Source organism: Clupea harengus, chromosome 7 (genome assembly GCF_900700415.2).
Source record: "Clupea harengus chromosome 7, Ch_v2.0.2, whole genome shotgun sequence".
NCBI classification, from domain to species: Eukaryota; Metazoa; Chordata; class Actinopteri; order Clupeiformes; family Clupeidae; genus Clupea; species Clupea harengus.
Genome location: NC_045158.1, coordinates 8723523 through 8746686, shown reverse-complemented (window position 1 = coordinate 8746686; position 23164 = coordinate 8723523). Strand labels below are relative to the sequence as shown.

The window sequence follows — 23164 nt, the reverse complement described above, 5'->3', positions numbered from 1 at the left end:
GGAGGCCTTAAGAAAGGTGGAGCATTTGTATGTTGCACCATTGATGTCTTATATATGCAGTGTATATTTAGGTAGTAGGCTAAGCCATGAAGAAAAACTTTTGTGCAGAGTAAAATACATCTAGATGTGACAAGCATAATGTAGAGAAAACTATATTTATACAAATATCAGATGAAGACAATACATTTTATTTTAATTTAGCATCTCCAGATGTGGCCCAAATCCAACATTTTTTCCCACAAATGTGACAGATTTATTGTGATTGCAAGCTGGAACCAGACATATTCAGTTCATAATCCCAGCAAAACTGGGCTAGAAGCAGCAATAGGCAGGCATTGCAGGCTAACAGTGTACTGCAAACACATCTAAATCACATTAGTTCTGAATTTTATCCATTTTGATTTCAGACATTTATGGTACTGCAATCCAATTCACATGTGATTCTCCCAATCAAATTATCTATATTTACAAAGGTACTTTTGATTTCTCAATCAGTACTTTCATTGCAAACACTTATACTATAGTATATTTATAAAGGCTAAATCAGTTATTTGTCTACTAAAATTACTAATTAATAAATACAAAACTACAATATTCTACATGCATAAGTTTTAAACCGCTATACATTAAGACTTGGTAGAAAAGCCCTCTTCTGCAATGACAGCCTTAAAACTTTTGGACACTGTTATGCAGTGTTTTCTCCTCATTGTTCATGGTAGAATTTATATAGAACATCTAGGTTCATGGGATGGCAGTCCTGGACTCGGTAGGATGTTGCAGGGTCATTCCAGAATATTCACTTTACTGTTTTTTGAGCCACTCCAGGGTTGCATTGGCTTTGTGCCTTGGGTAATCCCCCTCCCAAGCCTTAGTTTTACAACAGGCCTCAGCAGGTGTTCTTGTGATTCTGTGTAGAATTTATTTCCATTCATTCTCCATTCAATTCTAAAAAGTTTCCCAGTTCCTGGAAATAAGAAATGTCATCATGAATACTTTGGGAGCCTTCTCATGGAGACTGTGGATTATTAAGGGTGTTTGGAGATTTCACCTTAATTTACTACACTCTTTCATTTTATACTGGGGAGCTAGTAGCATGATTAGTGTGAAGTCTTCAATCAGATTCAGAGTATGAAAAGATGCGTAAGAGAGAACAACACTTTACCTGACACATTCTTTGGTAAAGAGAACAGGAGAATGAGCATGTAGTCATTGATAACTGTAGCATATGACTGTTATCTGGTTGCATGTACAGAGCATGTGAGCCTAAAGCAAGAAAATAAATGGTTATTAATAAAGGGTTATTACATCCATAATCATAACCAATCACTGTCCGCTATCATCCTTTGTCTACATGATCGGATAAATAGGCCTATGTCTTGTTGGCCAGAAACTTCTCCCTGATAAATTAATATCCCTTTTATTGGATTGGTTGGATGACCTTTTTGATGTCACTTTGGTAAAACATTTATTTCAGTGTTGCCACAACTAAATGCAGATATTTATGCATGTCTATAATTAAGCATACTTACTGTTTCTGTTTTGTGCACCTGACTCACCTGCACACAGGTCCTACATGTGTCAAGCATTGCATAACCATAGTTTTTCCATTAAGCAAATATAACCTGCTTTATAGGTCTGCAGCCATAAACAGACGGGGTGTGCCAAGCTAAAACAAATTATAAAAATTAGACAATTGAGTTGCATCCTGACTGGGACCAGCAGCAGTTATGGGGCTGGCCTTGTTACCAGGCAGCGGCCAATCATTTTAGTCTACTCTACTGACATCAAAAATAACGTGAGCTCTACTGACAGTGCAACTGGCCTCTGTGCTAAGATGTGTGCCTGAGAAGTATGTGGAATTTTGACAGATGGACTGGTAAGTACGTTAACAAAATATGTTGTGTTGACTTTCAGGCCACGAGTCTGATTTGTCAGAGCAAGCTATTTAGCAACCATTTGACAGCTGAGGATTGTTAGCATATGTAAATATGAACTAAGCTAGAAACTAGCTAGCTCCCCTGACAAGCCAAGGCAGCAAATAGGCTCAATGTATCGCTAAAAGCAAGATTGTAGGAAGATGCTGGTTGCGGTGTTTGTTTAACATCTTACCAACTCGGTAGGTAACTTTAGGTACCCAGCTAGTGAAGTACCTAGCCATTGTATTGTGGCTTAAGTTAGCTGCTCCAAGGATACCCACCTAGCTAGCTAGCTAGCTTAGAGTTACCTCTTAGCTTGATAGCAAGCCAGACAGATGGTTTTACCTGGTTAGATTACATTGTGGAGTTAGCCAACTGACTTCATAACCCTGGCTAGCTCATGCTATGAAGGTGAAATAGTGACGCTAGTTATCTAACGCTAGTTATCTAACGCTTATACAGTTTGGTTACTTCAATGCAACGTAGCAGCCAGGGGGGCATTTCCCTAGGTTAAACTTTATGTCTGATACATTTTGAGAGGCTGAAACAGCTCTTTGTTTTGATTTGTCAAGAAACAGGCTAACGTATGAATATAACTAGTAACTGTGCATCAGCTGTATTGTTGACGTAAACATATCTTCGAATAGTTTCGAAATAAGCGACCTTAGTAGCTGTGAGAAGCATGATAAGTCAAGCTAGTATATTGGCCAGGAATGGCTTGCTCAATTCAGGGTAAAGGGCATTGACACATCACTCTTTGCCCCTTTAGTGTTATCGTTACTACTTTGTTCCACAAGCTGATGTCAGCATCCCCTAAGATTACATTTGAATGGAGGTGAACTACCCTACTTAGACAGTAATTAAAATAAATAAATAAATAATACCCCCATACATTTGTCACTGTCTCCTCTCATAGGCTAATAATAATCTTTCAACGATTACTTATTCCACCCGGTGGCATCAATTGACAGACTTGACATTGGAGTCTTAGACATATTACCATGTCTAAAAAAGTCTGGCATTGCACTTTTTCTTTGTGAAATACTTCATTATATATTGGTGACAAGGTGAGGTGCATTACAGGTTATTAAACAATGTTTGCCCTCATGCTGTCAAGAAGAAGGACATTTCTATGAAAAAAAATTCAACACACTCTCTGTTGAAGCACTTGATGTGGATGGTTGATCATCCACAGTGCGTTTATATCCCTAGGATTGTGGTGAAAGGAGTGAAGTGTGTGAGAAAATGATTGCTTTTAGTTTTTTTAAGGTTTAACGGTGTCTTTTGTAAACACTATCTAAGTGAACTGAACTGAAAAAAAGGTTAAGTAGGTTTCTTGTTTTCTTTTTCCCTGTTTCTACCTTCTATCTCCCTCTGTGACACACATACAGGCCCTATCACAATGTTTCAGAATTGATTGTACCACCCACTGTATGAAAAAGCTCTCCCCAAACAAAGACTCCCATGTGTATCATCTTCTTCAAGTTTGACCCACGGCCTGCATCCAAAAATGCCTACAGGTAAGAGCTGAAACACCCAAAGAATGTATTGACAGTTTCATTAATTTTTCTTCCATCACTAGTTGTTTCAATATAGAACAAAGTACTGACAGCTTTGTTGGAGTATTGTAAAATTGTAATTGTCATCATGGTCAATTTTTATGTTTTATTCACATGAAAGAATAGTTGGACTTGTTATGTTATGAAAAGAGCACCTGTCTTTGGTCAGTCTAGTTTTTCATCTTATGAATCACTAACTGTTGCCTCTCATTGTATTGAGTCAGGACCAATAGGAGATCAGCTAAAGGTTCCACTCAATCAGCTTTCAGAGGAGAATGCATAGAGGACAGCCAAAACACCCCCTGTAGCTTAGGTTTCCCACAATTCCATCTGATCTCTCCCAGGGAAGGTCCTGGAATGTCATGGCCTGTGGCTATGAAGTAGTCAATACACCTGACTGAGTGATTAAAGCAGAGCTTAATACAGTCGTTGAGACTGGAGGAGCTTCAGTGTCTGTCTCGAAAGTCATGTCCATCTCCTAATGGAGGATTTAACACCCTATCTATCTAATTATGGCTCTGCTGTCAAATCATGCAAGACAATGTCTGTATTTTTGGTTAGACAGCAAAATATTAGAGAAGTGCAAATTTGTGTTCCGTATCAGTACACATGTCCAATCCTACACTGAGAATTCTGCGGAGGAAATACATTCTGCTAATTGCAACCTAATGGCTGGGCTAGGCTGGGCTTTGCTGTATGTCCAGAACAATGCTTATGCAAGAATACTCTTGACAGTCCTACAAACTGTAGAATTAGGGTCCTATAAACAGTGGGTGGGTGAAAATTGATTTTTCATCTTTTGATCTATGGTCTCTTGGTTCATTATTGTGACACATGGACAAATGTGATGATTCATCCACAGACAAACAGACAGATTATAGACTTTCCATTTATGCTCATGGAAATACAAGCAAACATGGGACACCTGGCTGTCATACAGCTGAATGTGGGGTATTTCAATCACTTGCACACCTGTTGCCCTCCTGTAATTACACTGCAACGGTTTCGAGCAGCCAACAAATTATCGTTATCCTGGGCACCATCATTAACAGAGAGCGTTTCTGAAATGGTGCTCCTTATCCTGGAAATGATTGTGTGTCATTAGCCTTTTATCCACCACAGTTGACCCCCCATTAGGCTTTTGGGTGGATTTGTCATCAAAAAAGGAATTGTCCTTTTCAACGATTTATGTGAAAGCTGCAACTGTTTCTAAGATCATTACAGTTATCAGTAGCCCAATTTACGTAATGCTCTTGGACTATGGATAAATTCACGTTCATGTTTATTGATTTAAATGTAAGCTTCTTTTTTTTTTTACCTCAGATGGAAAACACACTGTTTTATTACACTGAGTTACACAATGAAATGGCCGCCCTTCATCTATGCTTTGTTTTCTCTCTGTAATTGAATATGATTGCTGTGCTGGGTAGAGTTATGACCACTGACTAAATATGTGCATTATGCTCTGTGGGGGTCACTGCTAGAGGGAATAAAACCAGCGGCATGAATACAGACTGTCTCTCCAACGTAAGAGGTTGTCTAATTGGTTCAGTCGTGGCAGATCTGATTTGTGCAGGTTGACTGCAGGTAGAGGTCAGGAGTGATTCATATTACCCTCACATGTGTCCGGAGGAGATCCTCTGCCCCTGCTCTGTGTGGGAACATGGCTGCATGCAAAGGAAGCACTACTGTTACATACCAAGTTGTCTGAATTCATGGATTTGTTGAAGGCCTTGACTCTCAGGACAAAAAAAAAAGGAAATATATTCCTTGGAAATATATTAATGATGGCCTTCTATATCATACATCATATTTAGATAGAGTAGTCTATGGCCCTGAAAACATTTGCCCTGATGAAATTTTTAGGCTGAATGTTTTATGTCAGTGTAAATCCATAAACCTAATATTTTAAAGTGAGATGCCTTTTACTGCTGATAGACTTAAGCCAAAAATTCCAAAAATCCATATCTGTCAGTGTTATTATGTGAAGGCGCAGAACAGTATTGTGTGTTCAGTTAAATTTCATGTTGTGGGCTGACATGCTAAAATAACTGCAAACGAATGTGTAATGGTGCTCTTGGGAACGTGGCATGAAATGTAGGCCGCCACATGATGACTGCTCCACAGCTGAAGAGATCCTCAACTGGCACGTTCTGCTGTCTCAGCATTGACATAAAACACGAGCCAAACATGAATTGAGTGGATGAGAAAGCCAGAGAGAAATTGTGTTTCTGTGTGTGTGTGTCTGTGTGTCTGTGTGTGTGTCTGTGTGTGTGTGTATGTGTCTCTCTCTCTGTGTGTGTGTCTGTATCTCTCTGCGTGTGTGTGTGTGTGTGTGTCTGTGTCTCTCTCTGTGTGTGTCTGTGTGTGTGTGGGGGGCACGGGCTGCCGGTTGTGATTCATGGACAGTAGCAGCACATTAATGTGAAGTCACTAAGTCATGCGCCATTGCTGTGCTAAATAAGTGACAGTTGTGCAGAGCTAGTAAAAGTCTCCAAAGATTAATGTCAAACGCAGCATTAAGCCAAGTAGTGATAAAGTTCCTGCTTGAGTCTGTAAAGGCTTTGGACCAAGTGAAGCACCACTTGGCATCAACTTTTGTTGGAATTACTCTTAATGGGAATATATTGGACATTGCACTGGTCCAAGGCAGAAGTGCTTTTTAAGTTGTTGAGCCGGTATTGCAGTACTCACACATACACACCCAACTGTCAAGGTTGTTTGTTGTTGGTTATTGATTATAATGTTTCATCAACCATGCTATGGTTGTTATGCTATTTGTTTTTTAGAGGACAGCCTAGCAATGCTTTCTGTTCTCACTTGATGAAGAACTGGACACCTTCCACTCTTTTGAGCCCATATGCTGCAGCTAATCCACAACATTCACGTGGCCTTTCCTTTGCCGTTAAATGAAGATGATTGAGGCACATCACACAAGAGCAATGCTTGAGTCCATATGCTGGAACTGTGCTGGTAATCAGTGTCAATCTGTTGAGACCAGTTAGCCAATACATCATCATAATGAGCCCTGGGTCAGTGATGGCCATTGGCTGACTGAGCGGAGAGATGGAGCGCAGTTGCTGTGAGGATTCCAGAGTAGAGATTTCTTTTTTATTCTTCCAACCTGTAATCTTTCACTCTGTATTTTGCCCCTTCTTTTTGGTGGAAACACCTGCTCCTCCATTTGCATGGATTCAGAAACTGACTTTTAGAGCCAAGCAACACTCCCAGCAACAGTTTTATTTTTTTATTATTGTTTTACAGTCAGGATTGAGGGTGGGGATTGTCAGAGGTACAGTATACAACACCCCTGTACAATATTTCTTGAAAGTCAAATGATTAAAACAATCTATCCCTGTACAGTAATGGCATTACTTTTAAGTTAAACAGTATAGTATCTCTCATGTTAAATAAAAAAAGATTTACTATATTAAAAGAGCTATATGTAGACAGGACACCAAGCGTTTACAATTTAAGATTAAAGATATTGGAGTGCGTTGTCTCACTCTTGAGTGATTTTGGCAGTGTGCTTTGGATTGTTATCATGCTGGAATATTCCCCTTTTGCCAAGCCATTTTGTCAGCCAGTATTTCTGTATATCCACAGCAGGCATTAATGGTGTCATCTATATCCCCTGGACCCCATCTTAGCCGAACAGCTCTTTGACAAAAATCGTCCAGATACATTTTTGCCATAGAACATGAAAAGAAGCCTGATGAATATTGGAAGCACACAGTAGTCTTTGGTCAGATGGACCCCATCTGAACCGAACAACCTTATCTTGGTCTCCAACATGTTTGGCGTGAACCACTCACTTATGTTATAAATTGTAAATCAACCCACATCTGTTGCTGGCATTGTGCACTGTGCCTTTTCCCCACTTTTGTGCAGAAAAAATAGACATGTTATCACTGTGCTTAACTAACTGAAAGGTTGTACAATAAGATTATTATTATTTTTGTCCAGACCTTGCATTGCTGGCAATGGGACCGATGTCCGTTCAGAGAGTTAGAGACAACTTGTGACAGTAACAGGGATGGGTCTACCAAGAATGTTGCAGAGAAGTGTGTGTAATGTTGGAGAGACAGCTGCTTCTCCATCTCTTCCCACAGCGGCCTCTGAAGGGACAGAGGGGAGGGGGTGTGTGTGTGCTCAGACTGATGACCACAACCACCGGGCTCTGCCAACTCGGCACTTCTCTTTCTTTTTCTCTCTGTCTCTGTCCCTCTCTAACTGTCTCATTTTCTCTCTCTATCTCTTTCTCTCTCTCATGGACAGATGTGGATTCTCAGAATGGTCTCTGTGGACGTCCGGGGGGAAAAAACGGGCTACAAATTGACATCAACAGCAACAATAAAACAAGCTGTAAACTTGGGTCATGGGCCTTTAAGCCTTAATACTACTTGTACAACCCCAGTGGCAGAGCTGTGTGGGCGTTTTAATCTTTTGCAGACTCCCATATATTTGATCTTGCACCGCGCCAATATTCCATTATTGTCTGTGTAATGCCTGCTCTGTCTTACACACTGTTTGTGTGGTAGACCAGGAGGCGTGTGATTTTCACTGCTTGACATGTGTCCTTCAGGCTGATCTTGGCTGCCAACCGAGATGAATTTTACAACCGTCCGTCCAAGGCAGCAGACTTCTGGGGATCCAGCAATGAGATCCTTAGTGGTGAGTACAGTGCCTTTTCTGACAACATACATCACTGATCTCTGAGGTTGATGGGACACAAATGCCCAGAATCTTCCCGAACTCTCTTTCTGTTTTGCCTCTGTCTTTTGCTGGCACATGCTCGGTAGCTGCCTCAGCAAAGACTTGCTTCATAGCCGCAGATATTGGTTTCCATGTCAACAGAGCTGATTTGAACGGAATTAGTGCACTGCAGTGTAAACAGGCCACTGATTTTCACTGTTCTAAGCAAGCACTTTCACATTACCACAGTTTGCTCTGACTTCATGTGCAGCATAGTAAAACCTAGCAGGAGTGAAGACAAACAGCAGTAGTCGACACATAGTGTTTCATGCTGAGCGGTAAGGGCATTGCCTCAGGCAATTTTTCAGTGTGAAATTCTCGTTCCTGAAATGTCCTCTCACCTTGCAGTTGTTGCAGATACTAGGCTGTTATTTGTTGGTCCACTGAACCATCGCTCCTCTGTGCCCTTGCTTCACTTTCAGGCCGGTGTCCTCAAGGGTTGAAGGATGTCCGTCATTTCATGTTTTGCATATGCAGTAGTCTCATTACAAAGGCTGAAATACTCAACTAGTTAAGATGGCTATTCCTTGCTACTCCTACTTATGTTACCATTACTTGTACTTTATTTTAATGTATTGTCTATTTAAATATATTGGTAGTGCTGATTTATAGCAATGTGATTTTCCTTTACCTGAATATCATGCAACCTTTGCTTCCTTGATATACACTAGCACTGAAGGTTAGTAATGAGCTTTAACACCTAGTACTCAACAAATCAGACGTCAAGTTTGTCTGTATGAGAAAATAATTCTCCTCAGCAAGCCGGCTACTCCGCATTATTTTATTCCACCTCTTCTGCCCACTTACACACATTGACAAACCGCTTATTCACTGGAAGGCATCGAAGCCAGGAGGAAAACTCCCTTTAATTGACTGATGGCCCCCCCCCCCCGCATGCCGCATAAATCAATCACCCCGTCCCACATGCAGCGAGGCAACGCCTGCCGTTGTTTGTCTGTCGCACCCTCACCCCGTAATCTGGGGGTCAGACACCAATAGGTGGTATTTAATTGATGACTGCCTTTATGTGGCTCAGGGACCGTAAATCCTGGAGCTGACATCGAAGGCCTTATCTGTCCAAGAAGGATGGAGACCTCCACAGAACAAAGCAAAAGGGTGACGCAACGCATGAGTGTCAATGCGTTGGTGCCCTTCCACTGCATTAAGTCTACATCTCTGCATCATTTAACAGGTGTCCCTTTATTTAAACTGACAAAAAGACATACAGACGAGGACAAAATTGTTGGTACCCCTCCGTTAAAGGAAGAAAAAGCCACAATGGTCACTGAAATAACTTGAAACTGACAAAAGTAATAATAAATAAAAAAATACTGAAAATGAACTAATGAAAATCAGACATTGCTTTTGAATTGTGGTTCAACAGAATAGTTAAAAAAAATTAAAAAAATTAAACTGGCCTGGACAAAAATGATGGTACCCCTAGAAAAGATTTTAAATAATTTGACCATAGAGACATGTTAAACTAAGGTGTGTCCTCTAATTAGCATTACAGGCTTCTTCAAACTTGTAATCAGTCAGTCTGCCTATTTAAAGGGTGAAAAGTAGTCACTGTGGTGTTTGGTATCATGGTGTGTACCACACTGAACATGGACCACAGAAAGCTAAGGACAGAGTTGTCTCAGGAGATTAGAAAGAAAATTATAGACAAGCATGTTAACGGTAAAGGCTATAAGACCATCTCCAAGCAGCTTGATATTCCTGTGACAACAGTTGCACATATTATTCAGAAGTTTAAGGTCCAGGGGACTGTAGCCAACCTCCCTGGACGTGGCTGCAAGAGGAAAATTGATGACAAATCAATCAGTCGCTGTTTGAGCCAAAGTCGACCGAGAAGGACACCACTGTTGAAAGCAAATCATATAAAAGCGAAACTGGAATTTGCCAAAATGCATATTGACAAGCCACAGGGCTTCTGGGAGAATGTCCTTTGGACAGACGAGACAAAACTGGAGCTTGTCAGTTTCAAGTTATTTCAGTGACAATTGTGGGTTTTTTCTTCTTTAAATGAAGGGTACTAACAATTTTGTCCACGTCTGTAGCTTATAGTGGTGCTCATGCTGCTAGGGAATTGCCATTGTGTGTGAATCTTTCAGTGCTTGTAGAGCAGAAAACATACAACCTTAGTTGGTTGTGTATTGGTTTCAACAAAGGCTTTATGGTCTCTTAACTACATGCACCATTTGTCTCATCAGTATATTGCCTTGTCTTTTTAGCTTGTTAGTGCAGATCAGTGGTGTATAAAGTACCCAAAAGCCATACTTGAGTAAAAGTAAAGATACCTTACTGGAAAATGACTCAAGTAAAAGTAACCTTTTAGAATACTACTTGAGTAAAAGTCTTAAAGTATCTGATCTTTACTGTACTTAAGTATCAAAAGTAATTTTCTGATATTAAATGTACTTAAGTATTGAAAGTAAAAGTACAAGTAAATGCTGTTAATAAAAAAGCAAAGGGTCAGAATTTTGAGAATTATGAAGTTTATTCCGACGAGAATGAGCATACTTATAAACTGGGCCTTATTTGAACACAATTTGAACACAATAGGCAATACTAAAGCAGCACCGAAAATAACAACCCAGTCATTACTTGAAACTGAAAAATGTTTTGTTCATCTTCAAACAAAACGTCCCAAAAAGCCATTTACATTTTAATCTTTGTAACATTTTGTGAATGGGCTCCTGAGTATCCCAAGGTATGCATAAGGCACAACCTGAGAGCAATAACCTGGCGATCTCATACAAAGCCATAGCATTACATCAGGATCATCAGTTTTACATGCAAGTTATCGGTACAGTGACTGTGAAATACTTTCAGCAACATGCACACACATCCCTTGAACAATAACGTTACTAGCAGGTATTTTGCTCCACACTGCTACGTTACTGTACTGTACTTTAGATTGTCACCATCCTAGCTAGCTAGCTAGATACCTCGCCAGAGATGGAATCAAGAGTAAGAATAAATAATCTTTGTAGGTTATTAGCTAGCTTGAAATATTATATACAGATCTTACCCAGCGGTGAAAGAACATGACTACAAGGTTGTGCTGCTGGCATTTAATGAAGAGGTCGTGGGGTTTCTCATTTTTTGATTGAGTATGCTTTTGCTTCGATTATTGTTGTGTCCCCTTTGTTGTTGATCTTAATGTTTTGGATATATCCTTCCATTGCATATTGCAGTCCATTTTGCCTTGATCTGGAGGATATCGCGGAGATATTACTCCAAAAAGAATCACTGACACTGACAGACAGTATAGTGCATGAACGAGTTCAAAAGACGTAGCAACAGTAACTAAGAGGACGGGGCTTTTGCGAACGGCCAATAGCGCATTAACGTGCGCTAGGACCACTGATTCGACAAACCTGCTTGCAGTCTGTGTTCTACCACAGTCCCCGACGTTGGTCTCGTCACTCTCATGATTATTTTTTTTTCTAAAGATGATTTGATTTTGTAACGAGTAACGAAGGTTTCAGGGGAAATGTATCGGAGTAAAAGTATCAGTTTTCTTTGCAAAATGTAGCAAAGTAAAAGTAAACAGAAATATAAGTAGTAAAGTACAGATATCCAAAAAAAACGACTTAAGTACAGTAACGAAGTATTTCTACTGAGAGCAGTATTTCTACTTCGTTACTATACAACACTGGTGCAGATGCATGCAAAGGGCCATCTCTGGGTATTGAAGTATTGATCTTGACCTCGATGTTGCCTCACCCACCAGTTGAACGTCCAAGAGCTGTGTATGCGTCTCGGAGCATTATCTATCATCCCAAAACACTCAGTGTGCTCTGCAGAGAGTGTAATTGGCACGCTGGTGGTCATGATCATTTCGAGAGATCATTTTCACGCAAAGGGCAGATGGCAGGAGTGTTCATTTGTACCGAGGCTTACCCCTGCTAGACCGGCTCCACTGTGCGCTGATAAAGATGCAGAGAATAGAGCGCTTTCATTTTAGAGTTCAGATGCTCTGCAAAGGATCCCTGCTCTCTCTCTCTTTCTCTCTCTTTCTCTCTCTCTCTCTCTCTCTCTCTCTCTCTCTCTCTCTCTCTCTCTCTCTCTCTCTCTCTCTCGAGGGTTGAGATCTTGGCTAGACACCCGTGCTCTCCAAGGTTCTCTGCCTGCCTCTTTTTTTTTTTTTTGTTTTTTTGTTACTGCACCAAGTGCACTGCTGCACCTTTTTTAGATGTTCTCTTTCACGGGGATTTGAATGAGAACTGTGCATTTTTTTGCACTTTCTATCTGTCCATTGGAGAAAGGGAGAGGTTGCCTCAAGTTTAAAATATTCTTTTTTTTTTTTTTTTCTCTGACACAAAGTACTCCCAACGCTTGCTCTTATGTCAATGCACTACACATATGTAATGTGCCTGTCATCTCCTGAAGGCCTGGACCTGGAGGAGGGGAAGGAGGGTGGATCATGGCTGGGCATCAGCAAGAGGGGGAAGCTGGCCGCACTGACCAACTACCTGGAGGGACGGCCCAATCCTGATGCACAGGGGAGAGGTGAGTCTGAAAACAAATAGGCTTCAGTGTTGACTACAGATGGCTAATGTTGTGGAAAAAATAACAGACAAACCTGTGGCAAACCTCCTGAATGTTCTGTCCTCTATGTATAGTATACCAGCAGAGACTCAAAGCTACCACCAGGTCAGGAGCAACAGTAAAGGGACATGCTTACTTTGTTTAATGAATGGAAACCATTCCCCTTCCTTGGTTCTGTATGTGTGTCCGGCTTAGTATCTCAGCCCCAGTCACTCACCAGCTGTCTGTTCTGGATGTGGATCTGTTGGAAGGGAAAACCATTGTAGTCTAATGATCGCGGCTGTCTAAGTGAGCCTGACGTATTTATTCTGATCCCCTTAAAGCCACATTTCTGGCATTTGTCTGACAAAACAATACCATTTGAGAGAGTGTTTGTGGTCCGTGCCAATTGGTATGATCTCTGTACTCATTCAGCTATCAAACAGGAGAGCAGGTGAGAGAATGAGGGTGGAGACAAACAGACCATGTCCAGCATTCTGTGTTCTCAAGTTCGGATGGAAACCATGACTGAGAATAAGAGTGGAAACTTAATTTGCTAATTGTTTTCATAGATTGCAGGGCATTGCATGCATTGATTGTGGAAAAACATACATTGTGTGCACCGACCATGGTAAATCAATGCAGGCTTAAATGAGCACCCCTTTCATTAATCCTTTTTCAAAACATTCTATCAATTAAGTCACTGTAGGTTCACTCCTAGAACTTGCTGTTCTGTTCTTTTTTTTCCAGGCTTTTTGGTGTCTAACTACTTGACTGACAATCTGGACAGCTTCTCCTACCTTCGCAAGGTGTCAAGTGAAGGGCATCTCTACAACGGCTTCAACCTCCTAACGGCAGATTTCAAGTGAGTGATCGCTGGGCGGGATTCGTATTGGGAAATTGTCTGGTCTTGATTGAGCACAGCTCCCCCTTAAACAAAACAGTCACGGAAGGTGCAAAGAGGGCAGAGAGGATTGTTTTGTGAAGCAGAAAAGTTTCAGCATCGCCACTTTCACAAAAAGCCTAGCACATTCCGACAACTTCCAACTGCTTTTTAATTTCATGAATCATTCCTTTTATCAAATAACACTGAGCATTTAGCCAAAGGCTTCACAATGTAGGGTAGAGGAGGAGGAAAAATATTCATACAAGTCCCCGGCCATTTAAAATATTTAGACTTAATATTTTCTTCAGAAATGGCTTCCTCTAAGTATCGGTGAACAGGCATAATGTTTCTGTTGAGCTGATCTGGGGACTTGGGAGAACTGATGACCTCAAAGATACATTGGAAATGTAGTGGTTAAGTGCATCCCTCTCTCTCGCTCTCCCTCTCCCTCTCTCTCTCTCTCTCTCCCTCTCTCTCTCTCTCGCCGTCTCTGTACGGCTGCTTTGTGTTAGATGATCAGAATGAAACAGAGATGGCATTGTCCCCGTCTCTTGGATCGTTGAGGGCGAGTACGGGCGCTCGGGAACAGCCACCTGCTCTCTCCAGACTGAGACGCTCAAGAGAGCCCATTTAGAATTCAGTCTGAACACCTGTCTGTGCTCACATCACGACCAGGCTGCTAAGGGGGCGTGAAATAGATATATATTTGTATCCCCCGTCTCTCTCTAGCGAAGGGAATGTGTTTACTGAGTAGATTCGGTTTGGGGTTCCTGTGATGTTTCCATACAAAAGACAGAGGCTATTTATTCCATTGCATTACTCCGTCTCTTAAGCTCCCTGTGTGAAGGGCAGTATCAAAGTGCTGTCTGAGTATATATACCACTGGCTCAGACAAAGGGTTCCGTTCATTCGCATGGCAGGAAGAAGTTCAAGGTGATTTGGCGGAGTTTCAAAGCCACACTTTCCCTTTGTCTCCCACACCACAATTCTGCCCGTAAATAGTTTGGAGATTATTTGTGTTTTTGTGATTGTCCAGCTCCTCGTGTCGCCTCCAAATGGCGCCACGCACATATATTACGACTTCGTGTCTGATCCGCACTTAATCTCGTACAGGAAATGTTTCATTTTGTTAGAAGGGCCATTTGGAAATGAGGGGCAACCATATTAAGAGAAGTAACAGCTGTCATCTCTGCTCCGCGGTCTTAACAGAAGACACATGGACAAGATGTTTTGGGGTGGGGAGCAGACAGAAAGTAATATCTTTATAGCTGGTGATGTATACCATTTTCCGACCATCACCTGGATGCTGAAATCGATCCATTTCTCTCTGTCTGGTCCAAGCCCGCAGGTCTGCGTCGTGCAGAGAACATGACGTATGGATGCTGACAGAACAGAGCTGCAAACCCCCTAATGAAGGGGAGCAGAGCAGCAGCTGCAGTAGCAACTGCTATTTATTTGTTTGCCTTTTTATAAACAACCTCATTATAGGCCTATTAGTTTCTGATAAAGTAATATCAACACACTGCAAAAGCTCAGTTGGGGGGAAAACCAGCAACCCATATGTTGTTGGAGAATCAATAGTCATTTATATTAATAACAAATTGGTAATGGTGAGTGGCCTAAAAAATCTTGTTTTTTTCCAATAGCAGGATTGATTAAGGTTGAGAGTAACCAAAATACACTGAAATTTTAATTTCATTCATTAATATGGTTAGCCTACAGTTGTTAAGAGAGCAGATCATTCTGTATTGAAGGGGAGAAAAGAATCTGAAGTTAAGAGGTTAAGGTACAAAACCTTAACCTTAACCTCTCCAGCGTAAACATGTCATATTTTCCTCCCTAGAACATGTTCTGCAGAAAAAAAAACGGTTGAAGAAAATTAAGTGTGTCTACCTTTGCCCTTGTGCTTTGCTCATCATACCAAAGCTCAGGCGATGCTGGTTTTGGCACCTTGGAAGCAGGTTACTATAGTTAATGAAAACTAGGACTAAGGCTCCACCATCTTGACATTTACATTGTCAATACATTGACATACATTGTCAATATTTTCATTTATCCTTCACTTTATTTAGCATATTAGTCCTAATTTAACTTTGAACACAGACCTGAGCCACTGATTCCCCTAATACACCTGCAGGATGTGCAGCATAAGAATTTGAAGTTAATCCACAGGCCGCCTTCCATGGAGAGGTTTACCTGGAAGATATACATGCTAATCCGACCAATTTGAGGTGTGTCAACTCTCAACTCATGGAAAGGTAAATGTGTAAGTGGAAGCTAAGCGCGTTCAAGTGCAAATGATTTTACGCTGATTTGACCAGCATAATGGGCGTATGGTTTGTGTAAGCTGTTCTTGACAACTGTGACGAAAAACCTCCATATACAAATCGTGGGATTGTGCATACTCCTTTTTCTATGTGAAATTGTACACAAAGATTGATACCTTTGACCCCAAAAGTAATCTCAACAATACTACATCTAATTCTACAATTTACAAAAGTACTTACATTAATAATAGCACTAACAATAATACAATGAAGTGCATCAAATTGGCAGATGACTTGGTATGATAAATCAGTAGCACCTAATTTACTATGATTTGGATAATTGAATAGCAAAGCAGTATGCTTACATCTAGTTGTACTGATATCCTAAGTGGGGTCAGCTGAGTCTTTCACACTACCTTTCTGGACTGATGGAATATTTTTGTCACAACAAAAATGACACAGTTAAGACACATGCTTCCGTGTCAATCTTTTCAGGTTCTCAACTTGGACTTTTTATGTTTTGAATACTGCATTCTATTGGCGCTTTTCAACAGCGCTTTGCACAGAAAATGTGGTTGCTACGCAATGCCACACACAACTGTGTTTCCATCCAACTCATTCACATATTTTAAGTGTGAGGTTGTCAGGCCAACATTAATGAAAACCCCTAAAAAAATCTTGTCAAATGCAATTTCATGCAAATAAACCCGTTTCCATCAACCTTAGTCGCATTACAGCTATGCGAATTGGGAGGTGACCCAACCCCTTTTGTGAATTAAATTCCTATTTGATTTAGAAGATATTGTGTTCATTTCAAGCAATTCCCCTCAAGATTTTCTATCCGAATGGCAAAATTTGCATTTAAATAGTTATTTAACAGCTATTGACTGATTAATAGCAGTCTTGGTAAAACTGCATGTTAATTGACTACTGATTGCACAACATCCTCAAATTGCATGTAAGAAATGGCTCTAGTTTCTCAATAACACAGTATACCAAATATTATGCAAACGTTATGTAGCTGTACAGCTACAAAAGTCTTCACCTCATTTAAAAGAAAAGCAAATGTTTACATTTTAAATCACCTGACAGTTCACCTAAAAGCATTACAGCTAAGCTGATAAAAACCATCATGAATTTTAAGGGGTTGTATCAGGACACTTGTATTAAATTATGTTTGACTTCTAGTTTCATCTCCAGATCTTGTTTTTATCCTTGAAGTTATCTGGGCCAGTCACGATTGGCTATTGTCTGGCTTCTCCTTTTATCTCAGGGGGTTGAATCTGTATTTTCAAATGTGAGGAATTGACAGGAGATTATTACTTAATATCTTCTTGGCACCACACGTTTCACACCCTTCCCTCTGCGTTCTGTTGATTATCTATGTAAGCTTTCCAGCCACCACTTACAAGCCGCCATTAATAAATCACTATTTTCCTCGGGAGCTCTGCAGCATACGCCTCTGTTTCAGAGTAATTCACCACCAATCATAGATGCTGCACTCTCCTCACACAAGTAGATGTATTTATAGTAGTATAGCAGTAATGTATTCAGAGGTTTTGAAGTTTTCTTATTCAAAAGTCTAGCTTTAAAAACTTAAGGCAGCTTGTGGCATTATATATCCCATTTGCATTAAAAGGAAATCAGTAGATGATCTGCACACGGTTGGTTTACGTTGCTTCCACCAGAGAGAGAAGCGATAGATCATGAAATAATCATAACTGTGGTTAATATTTAGTTTTCCTGTCTGTGTGCCAGTTCTGCCCAGTGAGAGAGCCCGCTTCGCTTCATTTCCATACTCCATGGAGGATGGTGCGGGTATCCTAGCAATTGCACAATATTTCCATCAGCACCATCTCTGAGGCCTCCACAGCTCTCTGAGGCTCTCTGGGGAGATTTCTCTGATTTACTACACATCAGCGCCTGTTTAAGATATGGGTGATGTTGGCTCCAAAACCATGGCTGAACCGCAAGCAAAACAGAGGAGGGCATTGAGATGAAGAAGAACAAATAAATAAAAAGGCATAAAAGACTCAGAACCTTGTACCACCCTGATCTGTTTCTTGAAGCTCTGATGTCCTAATTTAGTGGAGCTGTGCAGTAAATATGCCCTTAATTAAAATTGAAAAATTCTTCTTCTTGATGGATGTGTTTTAGTATCAGTTTTTTGTGTTGCACCAAGGTGTTGCTCTAAGCAAAGCTAAACAAGTATGAGTCTTAAATTCAGGAACTATTATAATAGTCATAAATCAGTCCATATAGATTGTTAGCATTGGCCCTCATTCTCGAACATTTTCTGAAGTTTCTTCTGAAATGTTTCTTACGGGCTTCGGAAAAACAACGTAAGCAAAAGACATCCGCCAAATTCATGCACGCTTGAAAATGTGGTCCTTCGCAGCAGAAGTTTTCTGGGCTGTGCTCCCCCGGAAGAGTTTTCTTAAATTGAAAGCGCGTTCTCGTGCTCCTGAATTTGCATACATACACGCCCTGCCAGCTCCTTATAAGGGCACGCAACCGTAGTGACGTGTGCAGTCGGAATCGACCGAATCTACACGAAAGCAACAGCAGTGTTCCTGTACATTACATTTAGTCATTTAGCAGACATTTTTGTCCAAAGCGACGTACAAGGGATAGAACAGTCAAGCTACGAGCAATAGAGACCTAGTGTAACAATAAATACTACTTTACATAAGAAATAGAAAAACGAAATAGGAAATAAAAACGAAGTGCAGGAATGTAACTGCTATAAGTGCAAGTTAAGCACTAGTCGAAGTGCCAGTTAGGAAGGGAGGTGCTCTCTGAAGAGTTGGGTCTTCAAAAGCTTCTTAAAGGTAGAATGGGACGCGCCTGCTCTGGTCGTGCTAGGCAGTTCGTTCCACCAACGTTGAACTACTTGAAAATTCTGGATTGCCGTACTTGCACAGACGGCAGTGCCAAACGACGCTCGCAGCATTCCGGTGTAGTGCTTTTATTTATTTTATGACATCACGGTGCCTCGTAGAATCATGACTATAGGCCTACATGTGAAACGTAATTGTTAATGATACTTTAATCCGAGGATCTGTAGAGTTGATGTGAACGCAATCACCAACGATTTCTCACAAATTCATTAACACGGAGAGTTTTCTTAAATGCGATTCCTCAAAAAACCCGTGGGCCATCTTGTGGTTTTTTAAGGAATCGCATTTGAGAAAACTCTGGCCGAGTTACGACTGCTATTTCGAGTTCGGAAAGTCTTCTGAAGTTACGAGCAAATCCCAGATGAGAAAACTTTCATGAATGCCAAATGTTGTCCTAAATCCAATTCAGAAGAAATTCCTCTTAAATTCTTCTTAAATTCTTCTTAACTGCGTTCGAGAATGAGGCCCATTGTTTTTAGGATGTGTGATTAGACATGCTTGGCTATTGTTTGATGCCGGTTGTCACAGTGAGTTGGTTTCTAAAAAGGACCTGTTTATATTCATTTATTTATATCTCCACTTTTATATTGCAGATTGGTTTTGTGTTAGACCTTTCCTTGTAAATATGGTTTTTCGCCTAATAGACCAGAGTGTTTCCCAGCTTGATGGAAGCATAATTAAAAGAGATGGCCTGAGGCTAATGAAACTTGTGTCCCATCATTCAAAAGAGCTGGCTGAGATAGTCCACCTCCTGAACTGCCCATTTAAAGACCAGAAAAATACAAGCAGATGTTAAAAAAAGAGGTGCAATGTTGCTCATTACTGAAGCCGCATGTGTGAGAATGTCCTATGATGCATACTGATAAATTGTCTGTCAGGGCTAACTTCAAAGCACCCACAGAAAAACATGTTCTCTCTCAGCATCTCTTTATTCTACTGTCTCAGCTAAAGGCTGCTCTGTCATAACTAAACCACTGACCTGGAACTTTTTTTTTTACCCGGGAACACCTATAGATCGCTAGCTCCCCATACGTACAGTATGTCTTAGTAGTTCTCAGAAATGAATGCAAATGAGTGAGAATGTTTGAGCTTTTTTTTTCTCGATAATCCATTTTTTTCACACAGGTCAGTGAAGGAAAGGGGGATTACTATCAGAGAGCAGGAAGATTTGGATTGTTTGGATCCAGAGTCTCTGTCAGCACAGATGATGTTTCTGATAGCCAGGCTTCATAGAGAGCCTCTCGGTCTAGTGTCCACTGTCTAGTGCTTTCGTTTTGGACTTCTCGGAGCCCAATGCTGTGAGCTGTACCGCACTCCGTGCAAACAACATTTCACAAAACACCTGCGTGATCCATTCGAATGCATAATGTGGTGGGTTCAAAGTAAATGGTCAAGTGGTATATACATTCTCTTAATTGATTTAGGTGTGTTATTTATAACATTTTGTTGATAAAACATTATGTAACCTTCTCGTAAGAAGATGTTTATTTTCAGTTGTTTGTTTAAAACATGAAACAAAGTTGTTGGGTTTTAAAAGCGCAGACTTCAAGCCCCCTGACTTGCCTGATTAATTCTTCCCTCCGAGTAGTTTGCTCAAGACACAATCTCTTTGCCAGCACGAGTGCCCTTTTCACAGTCGCTAGTTCTCTTCAACTTAATTGTCAACTGTGGCATAAACAAATTTGCAAAGCAGCACTGGTGTATTTGCCTTAATTAATCAGATGGAATGAACATGTAGAGAGGAGCAGAACCCTGAACGTCGGCCTAATTTAATAAGGCTTGTTCTTCTGTCCCCCGGTTATTTATAGAAACTCCACACAAACATGGTTCCTATTATTTTGACACTGAAATATCCCAGTACCTCACTGGTAATAAAATGTGCACAGTGCTGCGTGCGGTGTTGGCTGACTTGAGCTCCCAGCTACCTCTGAAGCAGAGCAGTCGTTTTGTGTGTGGTCTGATTATCAGCGTGCATTGTGTCAGGTTGATGGCTTTGGCAGCTGTTTTCATGGCCACCCGATGAGGATTGACTTTTGTGACAATAGCGCTAGTTATGATTTTTAATTACGGGGCGTTTTGTCAACCCAATCCAGTGCCCCAAGCCACCAAGTCTAAAAATAGCTGGAAGATTTGCGTTTATTGTTTGTCGACAGTGTTGCTGTGTGTAAATTATTGTCAGCTCCCTCGATCTGTCTCTTGCAGGGCCAATGAAGACACGGTGTGTTACTATGGAAACAAAGGCAGTACGGAACCTATCCGTCTGAAGCCAGGTTTGCTCAGTGTCTGTGTTCGTCTGAGCTTTGTGTCGCACACGCACATACGCTCCCTGATGCAAGGCATGTTTGTTTAGTCACATCCTCTCTTCACACCACTGGTTTTTAAAAGCAAAGAAAGACACATATGCCACGGCCACATGTATATGTCTCTGAGTCTGTGTGTGTGTGTGTGTGTGTGTGTGTGTGTGTGTGTGTGTGTGTGTGTGTGTGTGTGTGTGTGTGTGTGTGTGTGTGTGTGTGTGTGTGTGTGTGTGTGTGTGTGTGTGTGTGTGTGTGTGTGTGTGTGTGTGTGTGTGGGGGGGGGGGGGGTTGTGTCCACCTGGCTGAGTGAAAGCTGGCCGCTTTCACACAGCTCTCTAGTAGTGACCACTCTGGCTGTTCCAGCAGGAATCTACGGGCTGAGTAACTCCCTCCTGGAGACCCCGTGGAGGAAGCTGCAGCATGGCAAGCAACTCTTCTCCAATGTGGTTGGGCGCACACTGCCCCCCGATGGCATGGTGCAGGAACTGCTGCAAATCCTCAACAACGAGGAGCTGTGAGTGAAGGTTTCTCTCATTCTCCTCCTTTGGGAAAAGACATGGTTCTGAGCAGGTCTAATTTTCTGATGTGTATGTGTCTATGCATGGTGCTGTTTTATGCTGAAAGCATTTAAAAAAAATTCACTATTGGACATCTGGGCCTGTATGAAATCATCATGGTATTAAAAGGTTCCTATTCTTGTCATTTCATTTAGTCCCCTCCTTTGAACACTTCCCCTTGCCCTCTCCCCTTCTCTCCAATATTGCATCTGTTCTGACTTTTCTTCTTCTCTCCTCTATTCCTCACTCCTCTCCTCTTCCTCAGAAACAATCCTGACCCAGCACAGGAGACTCAGGGACAGGGCTACAGTAAGCCCATGCTCCACGCCCTGTCTGCTGTGTGCGTCCGAGCCACAGGATACGGCACAAGGTGAGCACCTCCTATCATTAATAACGAGCTACGCACTCGCTTCAGAGGGCGGCACTCAACCCATCCCCTCCTCAAGTGGACTGGTGTGATCGTCTATAACAAAAAATGATTTTACTGGTTCAATTCTCAGGACCAACACAATCATCCTCATCGACGCAGCAGGGAACGTGACCTTCACAGAGCGCACTATGATCAACTCTGACATCAGCCGGTGGAGCACCAACTCCTTCCAGTTCCAACTCAACGAGTGAACACCGAAGTTAGGGGGAGACATTTATGCTGTGCCTTCCGGGATTCTCTCCTCTCTTCCCTGCCCCCCCACACCTCACTCTCAGAAGCCATGGCCACCTGCGTTACTACATAAGAACAGAGGGTTTTATGGTAGAAGAAGGGGAGTGAAATTTGTCTACTGCTTCGTGAGCCAAACTGGTTGCACTATTGAGATCATGTTTTGGAAACCATGTTTAAGCTTGGCTTAGGTATGCTTTTTGAAGGTGTGGGTACAACAAAGATGCATCACATTATTTAAAACGGTGGTATTATCATGAACTCAGTTTTATTGAATATAAAAAACAAAGATATCTCAACAGTGTGTGGGCTTGATGCTTTCTGCCAAAGAATCAATGTATTTTCCATTTAGGAGACCAATAAATAACCTAAGTTTGATGTTGTAGTAATCATTTGTAATATTTGGCCTTCTGTTAATGGGTCGTTGTTTGCTTATGGAAGGAAATTTGATACCATAGAAATGTCTGGATGAGATGTTTTGACAGTTGTAATATTGTCCAACCATGTTGACCAGAATCACTCAGTTCTGTTAAGTAATGAATTATTACCTCCGCCAAAGAGATTATGTTTTCATAGCTGTTTGGTTACCTATCTGTCTGTCAGCAGGATTACGATAAAACTTTCAGGCTGTTTTTCATGAAACTTGGTGGAGGGGTACAGCATGGCCCAAGGAAGAACCCATTACATTTTGTACTAGATCTGAATCAAGGGGATATTGGTTTTGCTGGAGGGCTGCTCCCCAAGTGCCCTTCCAGTTGATCTAGTTTTTGGGAAATCTAATTTGGACAACAAGCATTGGACAATGATCAGTTTTATCCATTGTGAGGATGTTC

The 23164-nt window shown here is 41.2% G+C and overlaps 1 protein-coding gene across 3 annotated transcripts; it reads left to right on the top strand.

Moving 5' to 3' along the window:
* Positions 1–1719: 1719 nt before the first annotated feature.
* On the top strand, positions 1720–22709 carry tango2 (transport and golgi organization 2 homolog (Drosophila)). 3 transcript variants are annotated; one of them, XM_012816017.3, is made up of 9 exons: positions 1720–1876; positions 3308–3436; positions 8061–8149; positions 12629–12748; positions 13517–13631; positions 21022–21089; positions 21483–21630; positions 21939–22043; positions 22174–22709. In XM_012816017.3, exons 2-9 carry the CDS (start codon positions 3381–3383, stop codon positions 22292–22294), a joined length of 822 nt encoding a protein of 273 aa, XP_012671471.1. In that variant the 5' UTR covers positions 1720–1876; positions 3308–3380; the 3' UTR covers positions 22295–22709. The 3 variants fall into 3 exon arrangements, with proteins under 3 accessions (XP_012671471.1, XP_012671470.1, XP_031426250.1); XM_012816016.3 differs by having other exon boundaries at positions 21480–21630; XM_031570390.2 differs by having other exon boundaries at positions 21022–21155.
* The last annotated feature ends 455 nt before the right edge of the window (positions 22710–23164 follow it).